Source organism: Sceloporus occidentalis, unplaced genomic scaffold (assembly GCF_023333645.1).
Source record: "Sceloporus occidentalis isolate IW3139 unplaced genomic scaffold, rSceOcc1.0.p SCAF_6, whole genome shotgun sequence".
Taxonomy (NCBI): domain Eukaryota; kingdom Metazoa; phylum Chordata; class Lepidosauria; order Squamata; family Phrynosomatidae; genus Sceloporus; species Sceloporus occidentalis.
The window spans coordinates 104578367-104590827 of record NW_028316986.1 but is presented as its reverse complement, the minus strand read 5'-3'; the positions used below and the strand labels follow the sequence as shown (position 1 = coordinate 104590827).

At 40.9% G+C, this 12461-nt stretch overlaps 1 protein-coding gene across 1 annotated transcript in view; it reads left to right on the top strand.

Annotated features, from left to right (window-relative positions):
* Nucleotides 1-12461, top strand: part of SLC16A10 (solute carrier family 16 member 10) — a 63834-nt gene extending 51373 nt beyond the window's left edge. Inside the window, exons 4-6 of the mRNA XM_089530563.1 lie at nt 6186-6329; nt 8981-9209; nt 11595-12461. Coding sequence (XP_089386689.1) covers nt 6186-6329; nt 8981-9209; nt 11595-11830 — 609 coding nt within the window. The 3' untranslated portion in view covers nt 11831-12461. The remainder of the gene's footprint in view (nt 1-6185; nt 6330-8980; nt 9210-11594) is intronic.

Sequence of the window (12461 nt, the reverse complement as noted above, 5' to 3'; positions counted from 1 at the left end):
ACTTCCAAGTAAGTGAGTCTCCCATATCTATTTGCTATTGGTCTTTGACTATATACATTTCCACATTTATAATCTCATTATTCATACTCTATTCAGAGCTTGTTGTAACATCCGTTAATATAAATGAACAAAAACTCTGATGTCTATAATCTTGAAGACAACTTGGTGAATTCCACACTCAACAGGTTTTCTGAAGACCTATTCCATCAAAATGAAAAGCAGATTGCATGTCACCCACCAAACCACTTCTGGGATAGTAAGGAACTGAAACCAAATGTTATGGAGTGAGAGAAACTGTGTTTTGGGAAGAAAAAGCAAGGCACCCAGTGTGTGCACAAAAGTTTGTATGCCTAACTGTAACATTAATGGTCTTGATTTGTGGATTATTAGCATGTATTCAGTTTACATTCATGAAAGTCTGAGATATCATAGAAGGAAGAAATATTATTTTGGAACAGAGTTCAGTATTTGGTGTTCAGCATCCATAGTTGTGTTAATATGGAACAAAACTGGACAATTTATTTGGTATGTACTTTGTATTTTAGAATACATAACCCTTTGTTTTCTCATTACACACAATAATATGTGTTCCAGCTCATTGTCCCATTTTGCCACAGGAGTTTGTGACATTGTTGGGTGTCATTATTCCTGTTTCTCAGAAATAAGATCTTGTCCATACCAAGAAATATGCATTTCAAGTAAAATTCTGATCTTGTTCATTTACCATTTTTGTGCACCTCTAGTGTTAGGCCCCCCACCATGACAGCGTGCACAGAATAGGAAGGAAATTCAATTTATATCTGCTAAAATGACCAATGAAGTTACCATGGAAAATGAAATGAAAGACTAGCTGCAGAGAAACACTCTCCTTGAGTAAGATAACAGCAAAAGTTGTATAATGCCCTGGAAATTCAAACAGTTTGAACATTTCCATTATCATTTCAAATGGTCCATTCTCCCATGGTAACAATAGTGTATTTCTAGACCTTTTCTCCATGTTTATCCCTGGTGGGAGTTAACAACACTGTTGCTATGCCACTGGCTTTATAACAAGTGTTGTACTGGAGAGGGAATGCAAAGCTTTACTATTACTGAGATTTATTAGCATAATTAGGGTTGCCATAGTGCCGGACCTCGAAACCGGGAAAAATGTAGGACAAAATTTTCAAATGTAGGACACACAAAAAGTGTGTCCTACATTTGAAAATTCTGTCCTACATTTTACCGCAATCGCAGCGGAGGCCAAGCGGCAAGGGAAAGCCTCCACTTAAGGAGGCTTTCCCTCCCCGCCTGGGCCCCGCCACGATCGGAGGCCAGGATCGGGGCCTCTCCTCGTTCCTGGGACCCTCAGGGCCCAGGAAGGAGGGGAGGAGGCCGGCGGCGATCGCCCCGGCCTCGCCTCCTTCTTGGCCCCGGCTGGGACCAGGAAGGAGGGGAGGAGGCCGGCGGCGATCGCCCCGGCCTCGCCTCCTTCTTGGCCCCGGCTGGGACCAGGAAGGAGGGGAGGAGGCCGGCGGCGATCGCCCCGGCCTCGGCTCCTTCTTGGCCCCCGGCTGGGACCAGGAAGGAGGGGAGGAGGCCGGCGGCGATCGCCCCGGCCTCGCCTCCTTCTTGGCCCCGGCTGGGACCAGGAAGGAGGGGAGGAGGCCGGCGGCGATCGCCCCGGCCTCGGCTCCTTCTTGGCCCCGGCTGGGACCAGGAAGGAGGGGAGGAGGCCGGCGGCGATCGCCCCGGCCTCGGCTCCTTCTTGGCCCCGGCTGGGACCAGGAAGGAGGGGAGGAGGCCGGCGGCGATCGCCCCGGCCTCGCCTCCTTCTTGGCCCCGGCTGGGACCAGGAAGGAGGGGAGGAGGCCGGCGGCGATCGCCCCGGCCTCGCCTCCTTCTTGGCCCCGGCTGGGACCAGGAAGGAGGGGAGGAGGCCGGCGGCGATCGCCCCGGCCTCGGCTCCTTCTTGGCCCCCGCAGGGACCAGGAAGGAGGGGAGGAGGCCGGCGGCGATCGCCGCGGCCTCGGCTCCTTCTTGGCCCCGGCTGGGACCAGGAAGGAGGGGAGGAGGCCGGCGGCGATCGCCGCGGCCTCGCCTCCTTCTTGGCCCCCGCAGGGACCAGGAAGGAGGGGAGGAGGCCGGCGGCGATCGCCGCGGCCTCGCCTCCTTCTTGGCCCCCGCAGGGACCAGGAAGGAGGGGAGGAGGCCGGCGGCGATCGCCCCGGCCTCACCCCAGGCCTCAGAAAGGCCTTGGAGCCGCGGCGGCGGAGGTGGCCGCGGTGGGCGGGGCCGTCCCGGTTTGGGCGCCAAACCGGACCGGGACCGGGATGGCACCGCCCAAACCGGGATTGTCCCGCCGGGGGGCGGGATATGGCAACCCTAAGCATAATGGAAGATATAGAATGAGGAAAATGATTAAGCAGACACTGGATACTTTCCCCCTTTCTTTAACAATGTTTACTTCATGTTAGCTGTTTTAAATGGCATCATATCTTGCAAGGTTGTTTAGCTTTGAATTAGAAGAGCAAAGAGACATATCATATGGCTGATTGGGGGGGGGGTATGGTTAAAGCTCCATTATAAATGACAGGATGTTCCTTTGTAGCCAGAAGTAAGCACTGCTGAGTTCATTATAGTTCCCTCCTTAGTAATTATGCATTGGATTGCAGTGGTATTCTACCTGAGCAATTAAAAATAGTGCTGTACAGTATTCATTTTTTTGCATATAGAGTGGGCTCTTGGTATCTGCTGGGGTTTGGTTCCAGGATTCCTTCATGGATACCAACATCTATGGATGCTCAAGTCCTATTATATACAGTGGCATAGTATTTTCAAGCCATGGATGGTTAAATCCATGGATGCATAATCTGTGGATATGCAGGGCTGACAGTACCTCTGTGTGTGTGTGTGTGAGAGAGAGAGAGAGAGAGAGAAGCTTTATACACACAATCCCTTGGTATATGGGCATGAGAAGTGTCATGCTGTCTTTAACTTCAAAACATACTGTACCACTATGATATAATTAATGTCAAAATTGTACCTCTGAAGGTATAGTTGACAAAGTGTGAGGATATGGTAGTTAATAATAGGCCATGACTAAGTTCCCTGGGATCCTAAGTACTTAATTTCTGGGGCATCGTTTCAGATTAATGTTATAGTATTCATAATTAATACTTAATTGGCGGTGGTGGTTGTGTGCCTTCAAGTCATTTCCAACTTAATTACTTATAATTATTATTATAATACTTATTATATTTTCTTCCAGTGGTTATGTGTCCTCTCTGAAACAAGATGAATACTATCGGGGATGCTCAGGTCTTTTCCTGCTTTGTTTTCAAATTTAAAAACATATCCCAGGATCAGGTAGTTTGATCCTTCTTTTTTCCCTTGATCCAGAGTAAATTGTACTAACATAACTAATTATCATTCTATAAGCCTTGAGAGCATTGTGAACCTTTAAAATGTATACTGTTATTGCTACCCTTCAAGAGTGGAGTGTATTTTACCATATGATAGTGTGGGAGCAAATGATTTTGCTGAGCTCACCGTGCAACTTCATGATTTCATGAAGATCTTGACATAGAATCAAACAGCAAATGTGCGAACTCTGTTCTGGCTGTACATTCTTGGGATTATTTACTTGGAAAGAATGTCTGTTCAAATAAATTAGATATATTTTCAATTACAGGCATTTGCTAGCTTGGCAAAAGGTCAGGAGAATAAATCCATTTATGTTTTAGTACAGTAGCTTTCAGATTATACACAAGCTGCTTGGTGTACTAATATTGACTGTTCTTAAATTTAAAATATGTGTCCTATGGCTTACATGAAAGAACAATAGGGAAGGAAGACATTAATTATTTCCAATGGAGGCTATTTGCTTTTTAAGATACTGTAAGTTAAAAAGATAAGCACATACATTTATTTAATGCATTTGCTATTCAACAATGAGTAAATTAGCATGCTGTTACACATATAAAATATAAAATCCATAAATAAACACTTATTTTACAGCAATGCACCAGTTTTTATATGTCTCTATTGTATGACTATTTGAAAAGGGGTTGAAAAAAATCAAAAGGCCTTATGTACATTTTCTTTAATAATTTTATGAAAAACTTTAAATCTTTTAAACTAATTTATATCAGTGGGCTTTTTTGAGTAAACTATTTATAGTTTATTAAGTTGGTGTGAGTGTTAAATATGTTGTAATTTATCTGAACTAGAAACCCATCCACTACATCCATTAGGACGTAAGCTAATTTCCATACCTGCTATATTATCTTTTTCCATTTTTAATCTTGCTTCCTTAAATCTCAGTGTATCTTAATATATTTCTTTAAGAGTTTCTACTTGTATAAAATAACATTTTCTAATTACTTATTTTCTTTGTTTTATTTTTACTGTTTTTAGATTTTTAATTTTTTAAAAATAAATTTAAAAAATAAATTTAATTTATTGTTTTAGATTTTTAAACAACAATTAGACCAGTGGACTGAAATCCTCAAAAGCTCATGCTAAAATAAACCAGTCTCAAAAATAATTCTTGATTCCTTCTAGGTTCTTTTTCATTTTAGCACTGATGTAGAAATTGAAGTATGACTTACCCATTTGAGCAGACAGAAACACATTTTCTAAGATTGGTTAGTGAAGACATGACTAGCACAGAGATTTTAAAGATCTGCTCTGTGACTAATCTAGACACTTTGCATACTCGTTGTGGCTGAAATTCTCTATCAGCTAAGTAGCTCATGACCACCTTAGTTGTGTGCATGTTACTTCAAGTTTCCTGCCAACGTATGGCAACCCCATGAAGTTCACAGGTTTTTTTAAGGCAAGGAATATTCAGTGATTTTGCCAGTTCCTTCTTATGAAATGTAGCCTACAGCACTTGTTATTCATTGGTGGTCTTCCATCCAAGTACTAGCCAGAGCTGACCCTGCTTAGTTTCTAAGATTAGGTGGTGCCTTAAGTGTACTGAGGCCTTCACCACATTAGTTACATGGTTACATAGGCATGGGACAGTCTGTCCAAAAGGACGGTCTCCCGGTGCCTAGCTTTGGTCCGCGGGGAAGCTGCAGCCTCCAGACCACGGGACTTCCCCGTGGACCAAAAAGAACCCTCAAAAAGCGGGTTCTTCTTGTGGTGCCATTATGACGCCGCAGTACGCAGGTGGCACAGTCACGATGTCACAATGGCGGTGCGGTGTGCGGACGCTAGACATCCGTCATGTAACGTTGGCAGCACCCATCTGTACAAGGCGCCACCATTTTGATGCTCTCGTCACGTGCCAGGGGCAAGGGGTGTCTAGAAGTGCTGCCCCTTGCACGTGACGAGGGTGCCCTATCGCGCCCATCTGGACCGGGCCATAGTGTCTCCCAGCCTTATCCCTGAAATCTGTCCTTACCAAGCAGCAGCTTCTGTGGGTAATGGCATCTGTTCCGCTGTCAGTTGGCAAGCAGTTGACTAATGTTTCCAACCCTTCCTGTGATCAGTCTCTCTTGTGACAAGGAGAAGTAGGGTCCCTGTCACACTTCCTTCTCGCCGCACTAAACATTGCTCTCGTGCGGCAAGGTCTGTTCTGCCTGAACAACAGATCAGACCTCCATCACTTATAGCAGCTGCTGCCTTGTAAGTGGAGACTGGGGGACATTTACGGTCCCTAAGTATTGCATAAAGCAGTCAATATGTAGGCATCTTAAATACAAAGCAGTCACAAATGGGTTACTCTAGATTATGCATTTGTAACTGCTTAGTGAATTCCAGCTTGTATATCTATCTTGACTTTGTTGCATGTGTTCCAAAAAAGGATACTGTGGTCACATTCAGTTGTATCTCAACTGTAAGCTCAGATATGAACAACCCTTCATTTATTCTTTGTGTAAGATGTAAACAAGCCAGGATGTTCCTGATTATCCATTGTTTCAGTTCATCCAAACTGGAAAATAGTGGTATCAGTTTGGAAGAAGAGAGGATCCTGAAAGACAATCTGAAGTTAATTTTGGATCGTTGCTGGTTTACCACTGAAGTTAGGCAACTCATGAAGGAAGAAAATGAGGGGGCTGTATGCGTGGACAAAGATTTGTTAATATCTTAGCATAAACCAGATTTATAAAAGTAGGACTAAAATACGACTCTTTCTGTGATATATGTATGTAGAATTTTTGCCAAATTCAACTCCTCTGTTTCCTGTTTCACAGCTGAAGCATGTGAAAGAACGCATTGGTGAAGATGTTCCAGATGTAACACTTCTGCTTTGCCTTGGCATTACTTCAGGAGTTGGACGATTGGTCTTTGGCAGAATTGCAGATTACATTCCTGGTGCAAAAAAGGTTTATCTACAGGTACAGCTTTGCACAATAACCCTCATCATAAGATTAGAAGTAATATATTACAAGAGACCTAAGACCACTGTGGTCTACCACTTTCTCTCCCTCCCTTTTTTTCTTTTACTGCCCTGCACATTATTATACAGAATGTAACACTACAAAACAATGTTATGATGCCTGTAGTTCTGTAATGAAAGAAAATCTGACAGTTTATATTATCACACATGTATTTTACTTGTAATATAACATTTAACTGAATGTTACTTTATCACTTATTTAACAAGAAACAATCAAGATAAAGAGTGGTTATAAGGCTAGCAGAGTAGGGGCAAAAAGATATGGTTCCTCTACCCCAGTCTGTTTTTTCTGAAATCTGCGAATGATGCTGAAAACAGACATGGTAGTGTCTAGGCTTTCCTTGAGGACTTGCTAGCATTTTTGTCATCCCATCTTTCAGTACATTGAGGAAGAGAAATGAGGATGATTATTGAAGCTTCTAGACTGCAGGGAGGACTTTATGCCCATCTTCACTCTTATTTAAATAATTGGAGTGTAAAGTGGCCGACTAGTTTAAAGAAGAAACTACTTAAAAGAAGAGAGCAGCTTTGAGTGATCAATTGAATGCTCTCCACATTAATCTGTTTTCTATAAATCTTTTCCAAATTGGATATGAGGCAATAATTTCTACCTTTTACTACTTTGGATACACTGCTCATATTATTTTCTGTATTCTTTCACCCTTACTCTTTTGCTTTTGCCCTCTCTGTTTGTTGTTTCCTTCCTTAGTGTTTTGTTCTCTTCATTGGTTTGCATATTTGAGACATTTCTTTTTCTAATTTGCCCAAGCATAGGTACCAGTTTATCAGAATAGCTAAACATGCAGTTTGGACTTATGCAGTCCAGGACTAGCTGTCATCCAATACAATTATGGGCATTCTAAAGTCTGCTCTACGAAAACCCTTATCAGACAGGAAGCCTGTTGGATTTAAGGGAGTCAAAGATGAAACAATCATTTCTCTTGAAGTATGACTCCCACAGAGAACTTTAATCAGAATGCAAAGAAGGATATCTTTATGTTCAAGACTCAGCAGGGCCACTTGCAAGTGATGGCATCCAAGAAAATCCCTTTGTTCAGTCTATTGTAGCCTGAGTAAATATTTCCTCACCTGTGTGATTAGGAAGGAGCACGTATGGTTGATTCACTGGAGTCGGCAGATAACAGGAAGAGAAGCTAAATGGATTCCTCTTTGAAGTTTCAGTGTTAGGAAACAACATGCCTGAGCAGGGGAAGATTAGTTCAACAGTAATTGATCCTTTGCCTAATAGAAATATTGAACCAATACCTTAATCAAAATAGAATAGAAATTTAAGTCCAGTATTCTATTTGTGGTAAGGTAATTTTATTAGTGTTTAAATATATTAAAGAAGCCAATAAAGTTTATTTAAAAAAACATAAATGAAGTTCCACTACTTTGCTTGATGGAAAGCAGGCTTGTGAGAGGCAATATGATATAGTAGATAGAATGTCAGTCTTGGGTTGGCTGGTGTGATTTTACATGGCAGCTTTCCTGTGAGTTTGAATACTATTGCAGTGAGCATGAACTTGAGCAGATTGAACTGGGCCAGGGAAAATTGCCTTCCCGCAGAGGGTTTTGTGCTTAGTCTCTTTTTCTCTTTAAAAAATTGCTTGTGAACAATTGCTTAGATACTCAAGAGAGGAGGTGCATGGGCTTGAAATAATTATTCTCCCTTTACCTTAAGAATTTATGAAGTGACTTGACACTGTAACATAAATCCTATTGTTTGTCCTCAGATTAGGCCCATTAAAACAGTGAAATTTGCCTTATTCAGTGGATCTATTTTAGTTAGGTTTGACAAATAGGATTCAAGTCTATGACAGAGGGAAGACATTGCCTTGTTGCTGATTGCAACTTTTTCTGGCTTATTGTGAAAGGCTAACATGAAAAACAAGGATCGTTCTCCATCTAAAAACAGATCATTCCCTATATACCCACATGGAGAACATGTAGTCCTCCAAATGTTGTTGGACTGTTCTGTTATAATACCTTACTGTTGGCTAGGGCACAGTTCAACAACATCTGCTCAGCTGCACATTCCCCACCCGGGTCTGCAGCATAACAGGTCTAACTATTGAGAGGGCCTGCTGCAGCTATCATTGTGAATAACCAAAGTATTCAGTGGTGACCATGTCATATAAATATTGCTTTCTGCATGAGACCGAAATTGCACTATCTTGCAATGAAACTTTGATTTTTAATAAAAGACTTTGGATCATTTGGAATGAACAATAGCTGATGGTTGTGTTCCATCATTCGGGAAAGCTCTACTTCAGCAAGGGCTTCTGTGAAACGAATGGGAGGGAGAGGCTTTTTGCAAATTATCTTTCTTTTGCAGCTTCTATATGCTGGAGCAGATCTTGAGGTGTGTGTTTGGGGGAGGAGGTTGCAGAGGGAAAGAAGAATCAATCAACAAAAATGTGCATTCATTAAATTCTCCCCTGGATGGAGTAGCCTTCCATGAGCAGAGGGACACAGCTCATGCTCTGGAATGGATGTATAACATCAACACTACCCTGAGCCTACTCCCTTTGTTTTATGTCTCTGCAATGCAATTTGACACTTACATTTTACTTTCCCAATGTGCAGGTTATTTCATTTTTCTTCATTGGCCTGATGTCTATGATGATTCCATTATGCTATACCTTTGGAGGTCTTATTGCTGTCTGCCTCTTCATGGGTCTTTTTGATGGTTGCTTCATTAGCATCATGGCACCTATTGCATTTGAACTTGTTGGTGCACAGTATGTTTCTCAGGCAATTGGATTCCTTTTGGGCTTCATGTCTGTACCAATGACAGTTGGTCCACCTATTGCAGGTAAGCAGGATACTTATTTTTAAAAACTGAGTAAAGCAGAGTAATTAACTCTGAAGTATAAAGAATTGTGGCATTGCTTAACTTATTAAGAGTTAATTAGTTGTATTCTTGTGTAGTTTGAATTCTGACAATCCCCATTTGTCAGTGGTTTGTTTGTTTGTTTGATTTATATTTTAGCATGAGCATTTGTGGATATCAGTGCACTTCCTCAGATGCAGCGACTGTATTTTTACTGTTGTAACCCGCCCAGATTCTTTGTGATTGGGCGAGCTATAAATAAATCTTATTACTTATCAAATGCTTGTGCTAAAATATGTCAGTTAGTCCTAAAGGGGCCATAGATTCCTCCTCCCTTTTCCCTTTCATCCTCGTGTGTGTGTGTGTGTGTATGTGTGTGTATGCCTTCAAGTTGCCTGTCAGCTTATGGCGACTGGCATGGATTTCATCGGATTTTCTTAGGCAAGAAATACTCAAAGGTGGTTTTGCCAGTTTCTTCCTCTGAAATATAGCCTGCAGCACCAGGTATTTGTTGGTAGTCTCCTATACAAGTACTAACCAGGTCTGACCCTGCTTTGCTTCCAAGATTAAACAGGACCTGATGTCTTTAAGGTATTTAGGCCTTGGAGTTTATGTGTCTATTATCCATTCTATGATGGAGTGCAGGGGGAAATTGATTAAACATCCAAACAGGATATGTTGATAATCAAGGATGATGGCAATGCAAAAGTAAGAAACAGAGCAAAACCAAAGATCATTGGAAAATTTGGCCTAGGACTGAGAAAAGAAGCAGGATAGCAACAGACTGAGTTTTGTGAGGCCAACCACCAAAAAACCCAACAATAATTGGAAACGGAAGATGGAGAAGATCTATTTTCTGTGCAAAACAAGACCAGGAACAGTTGTGGCACCAACCATAATGCCAAAATACAACTTGAAGAACATCCTTGTAGAATTTAAAGATGATATAAAAAAATAGATTTACCCTATTTAGCCTAACTGACTGGAGCTAAAAGAACTCCATACTTAAGTCAGGGGCATTGTGAAGGAAGAAATATGAAAAAGATACTATCTGCAGCCAAAAAGAACAAAAAGCCTCACTGAATGACAGGTTAATCTCTTCAAACAGTTAAGGGTGGACAACAAGCAAAAGTAAAAGGTGACAGAAACAGGTTAAGAATCTGTGACAGGAAGGTGACAGAAACAACTGTTCAGCAACTTGTGTGCAGGGACAAAGAAAACTACTATAATAGTCAATAAAGAGAAATAGAAGAGAACAAAAAGCTATCCCAAGAGGCCTCTTCCACATGATAAGAGAAATAAAAGGAAGATTTAAACTAAGAGTGAGAATGCTATATGACCAGTAGGAGAACATGCTTTATGATCAAGAATAAATGAAAAGTGCAAATATTACACGGAAGCACTATATAAAAGAGGTGAAAGAATGACAGATTCATTCAAGGAAGAATTATTTGAAGATGAACCCACAATTTTAGAAAGTGAAGTAGAAACTAAACTCAAGGCACTTGGAAGAAAGAAATCATCAAGAACAGATGGCTTAGCAATGAAGCTGTTTCAAGCTATAATGTAGAATATTTTATAAATACAATGTATACTTTTAAAAAATATTTTCAAGCTATGGATGCTTGAATCGGTGGATAAAGAATCCATGGATAAGGAGAGCCAACTGTACTTTGCTTCTGAATGATACACATACAAATCGACTAACACATTAAAGCATGTAATAAACTCATAGGATACATGAATTTAGATAATTTGATTTTCTGGATTGGAAGATTAATAATTTTGAAGCAAAAAGAGAGAGAGAGAGAGAGAGGACAGAACCCAGACTACATGTGGGTCATATGCTGAAAGCCGCACGGGGAAAAGGGGTGTCGTGTCCCATAAGGGGTAATGGTGTGTGCGCCACCGCACCGCCGCATGCACAAGCCCCATTAATTTAAATGGGGCTTGAGCATAGGCGGGATTCCCTTTATGCGGGGGGTCCGGAACAGATCCCCCGCGTAAAGGAAGGGCGGACTGTATTTGAGCTGTGTAATACAAAGGGATGCTTGGTACATATTCTTTATTATCCCTTAGTTTCAGTACTGAATCCTAATATACTAATAAAAATGGCTGGCATCCTGTTCAGTAGTTACGAGATCATAAATTTGAATTACTGTCCTGTAACTGCTGGGGATTTCCATTTATAGTTGGTAACAACTAAAGGTGAACCTTTTGTATTGAATTGCATGGTTTGCATTATACTAATCAGGATGCTTAATCATCATAGTCTGAATTATACTGCCTTATCTCCATCTGTCACTAAGCGTGTCAAATTCAACTTCTTTGTCATATTGTAGTGGTAATAGTATTTTTTTTCCTCAGGACAACTACGTGATCTTCTAGGTACGTACGATGTAGCATTCTACTTAGCAGGAGTTCCCCCTATTATTGGAGGAGCTGTTTTGTGTTTCATCCCATGGGTGCATGAAAAGGAAAAATCCAAAGAACAAGCAAGTCCTGTAGATGGGGAAACTACAGAGAAAATGCTGGAAATCAAAAGTACCTCAGGATTGGACTCCTTTGTGAAACCTGGCAAAGAATCAGAGTCTGTTATTTAATTATTGATATTTTTCTACCAGATTGAATTTATTTTTTTATAAAAACTAGGTTAGGGTTCTGTTTTTGAATTGAATGTACCACATGATTGTACTTCAAAAGCAAAGCCATCACAAGAATCAAAGTCATGATGCAGGTTAAAACAAAATTGCTAACAGCATGGATATTATTTTACTTTTTTGGTTGGATCCATTTTCAAGCTGCATTTCTACATAATGAAGTTTTACATCATAAGCATATGTACTGGTGAGTGTGTATGTAAGCAGAACTTTAAAAGCAAGCAACAAACACATGTTGATGCATTTATGGAACTGAAGAACTCTGCCTTTTATTAACTGATCTTTTCAGAATGCCTTCAGTAGTTTTTAATCCGTCCAATGGAATGATTTATCTAGGAATTTTTATAGCATCTGAAAGTTTTAAGGACATTACTGTTAATTTTAAAAAAAGGTTTTGTGGTGTGTCTCTCTGGATTAATTGTTTTTTAGATCCTCTTAAACCAAATCCTATGTAGTGTTAGACATGCCAAAGTCCATTTATTTCAGTGGGTTTAAGAATGTCTAATGTTGCATAGGGTTACAGCCTTAATGTCTGCAATGAATTGTCCCTGGAGGATTAAACTGTGAAATATAA